General features: G+C 34.9%; 1 protein-coding gene across 1 annotated transcript in view; it reads right to left on the bottom strand.

Moving 5' to 3' along the window:
- LOC135095797 (adenylate cyclase type 6-like) overlaps positions 1 to 2,500 on the bottom strand; it is a 59,676-nt gene that overhangs the window by 17,736 nt on the left and 39,440 nt on the right. Inside the window, 3 exon segments of the mRNA XM_063996905.1 lie at positions 510 to 625; positions 628 to 665; positions 2,339 to 2,445. Of these exon segments, the coding sequence (XP_063852975.1) occupies positions 510 to 625; positions 628 to 665; positions 2,339 to 2,445 (261 nt within the window).

Raw genomic sequence — 2,500 nt, 5'->3', positions numbered from 1 at the left:
ATAAATAATGATATAAGTAGGAAAAGGAAGAGGAAAACAAGGTGGGTGGAAATTTTGGACAGGAAAGTGAGGGAAAATAATGGAAATGTAGGAAAATTAAATGAAGATGAATAAAATGAAGAGTTTGATGAGAAAAGAATGAAAAAAGATAAGAAAAGTGAAAAGATGAAGAATTGGACAGAAAAAAACAAGAAAAAGAAAGAATTATGAGAGAGAGAGAGAGAGAGAGAGAGAGAGAGAGAGAGAGAGAGAGAGAGAGAGAGAGAGAGAGAGAGAGAGAGAGAGAGAGAGTAAAGAAAGGAAGGTAATTTGAGATAACTTTTGTGAACTTGTGAAAGATTGAACGATTCTCTCTCTCTCTCTCTCTCTCACACACACACACACACACACACACACACATAAATCACAAAAAGAGAGAGAGAGAAAGAAAAAAAAAGCATTCTAACCCATTCTCTCGCCTCCATGCCTCTCTCTCTCTCTCTCTCTCTCTCTCTCTCTCTCTCTCTCACCTTCTCCTCCACGTCTGGCTTGGTGAAGGTGAGGAGAAATGGCTTACAATTCTCCTTCCTCAGTCTGTAAATTGATCTTGCGTCTATTGCAAGAGCCAAGTATTCGTTCACCTCCTCTGTGGCGTTCTTCCCCCCTGCACGTCACCAAGGCCTAGTCTGCGAGAGGGGTAGAGTGGGGGTAGAGGGGGAGAAGGTGGGGAGAGGGTGGGGAGAGGGCGGGAAGTGCGGGTGATAGGTGGGTTTGAGAGAGAGAGAGAGAGAGAGAGAGAGAGAGAGAGAGAGAGAGAGAGAGAGATTATTATTACTTTTATTATCATTTATCAGTTTATCAATCTACCTGTCATTCAATCCCTCTCTCTCTCTCTCTCTCTCTCTCTCTCTCTCTCACTATATCTAAAAATATCAAGGGGTGTCTCGTGAGAAAGGCCACACGCACTTATATAATTCAAATATCACATCATTTTAAGCGGAGAATAATAATAATAATAATAATAATAATAATAATAATAATAATAATAATAATAATAATAATAATAATAATAATAATAACCATAATTTAATATAAAAATTCCCGCCACGCCTCTATTATTGTGTTGACAGCTTACAGATGACAAGCTGGAGGTAGGAGAGGGGAGAGATCAGCCACAAGTCTAAACTCAACCCTGGTACAATACTAAACTCGTAATATATATATTTTTTTCTAATTTTGGGGTTGAAAAGTGGTATTTAGACTAATTTTGTGTGTTTTTTTAAGTATATTTTTGATATTCTTAGTAGTAAATATTATCTAGTTAATTTGATTACAGACGCATCTTATCTACATAACTAAAATTGTCAAATATGGGTATTTTCTTGATTCTTGGGGTTAAAAACTGATATCTTGACTAATTTTGTGTGTTTTTTAAGTGTAGTTGTGATATTTTTAGCGGTAAATATTATCTAGTTAATTTGAATACAGACGCATCTTATCTACATAACTAAAATTGTCAAATGTGGGTAATTTCTTGATTTTTGGGGTTAAAAACTGATATCTTGACTAATTTCGTGTGTTTTTTATATATAGCTTCGTCATCTTAAGTGCGAAATACTCTCAAATATCTTATCTACTTTATAACTTGTCAAATATTGTGTGTATGACAGTAAACTAATCTACAATATTCAAAACAGACGAAAAAAAAAATAATAACTAGGTACATTTTTCCTCAGATTTCTAATAAAACCATCACCTTTTTTTAAATTCGTCTTATTTCAAGTGCTATCTATCTATCTATCTATCTGTCTATGTATTCTACTCTTACTGTGTCTAAATATTACATGGCGTCTTGGAAGATCACGTTATTCTAAGTGGAAATAATTATAATTGTAAATCTCCAGCCAGACTTCCGCTCAGCCCTCGACGTTGGTGTGTGACAACTGACAGGCGCGGGTCGGCACGCCACATGTCTAAACTTAGGAACGGTACAGTATTAAACTCGACAAATATGTGTATTTTTCGCATTTTTATGTTGAAAAATGGTATGTAAATTAATGTCACGTGTTTATAAGTATAATTTGGATATTCTTATTGAGAAATATTGTCTGGCTAATTTAAATACGAAGGCAAATCTTATCTACATTGCTAATCTTATCAATTATGTACGTACTCATAATTTTTAGAATGAAAAATAAAATCTAAATTAACATTACATACTTTTATAAATTATTTAACATTGAAATACAAAAAAAAAATCTATTTATCTATTTACCTATTCATTTATCAATCAATCTAAATACACAAAAAAACTTAACCTACCCAGCTATCCCATTCATCCATTCATCCATTTACTTACTTAGAATGAATGTTGCTACTCTGTTTTGTGGGTTCATGGCCAATCATTTTCAGTTCCTTGTTAACACTGCCGTTCATGCTGTAGGTAGATGCCTTTTTGGCGTGCGGCTGTGTGTGCGTGTGCGTGTGCGTGCGAGTGCGTGTGTGTGTGTGTTGGGGGTGG

Source organism: Scylla paramamosain, unplaced genomic scaffold (assembly GCF_035594125.1).
Source record: "Scylla paramamosain isolate STU-SP2022 unplaced genomic scaffold, ASM3559412v1 Contig1, whole genome shotgun sequence".
NCBI lineage: Eukaryota > Metazoa > Arthropoda > Malacostraca > Decapoda > Portunidae > Scylla > Scylla paramamosain.
This window is presented reverse-complemented; position numbering and strand designations above follow the sequence as displayed.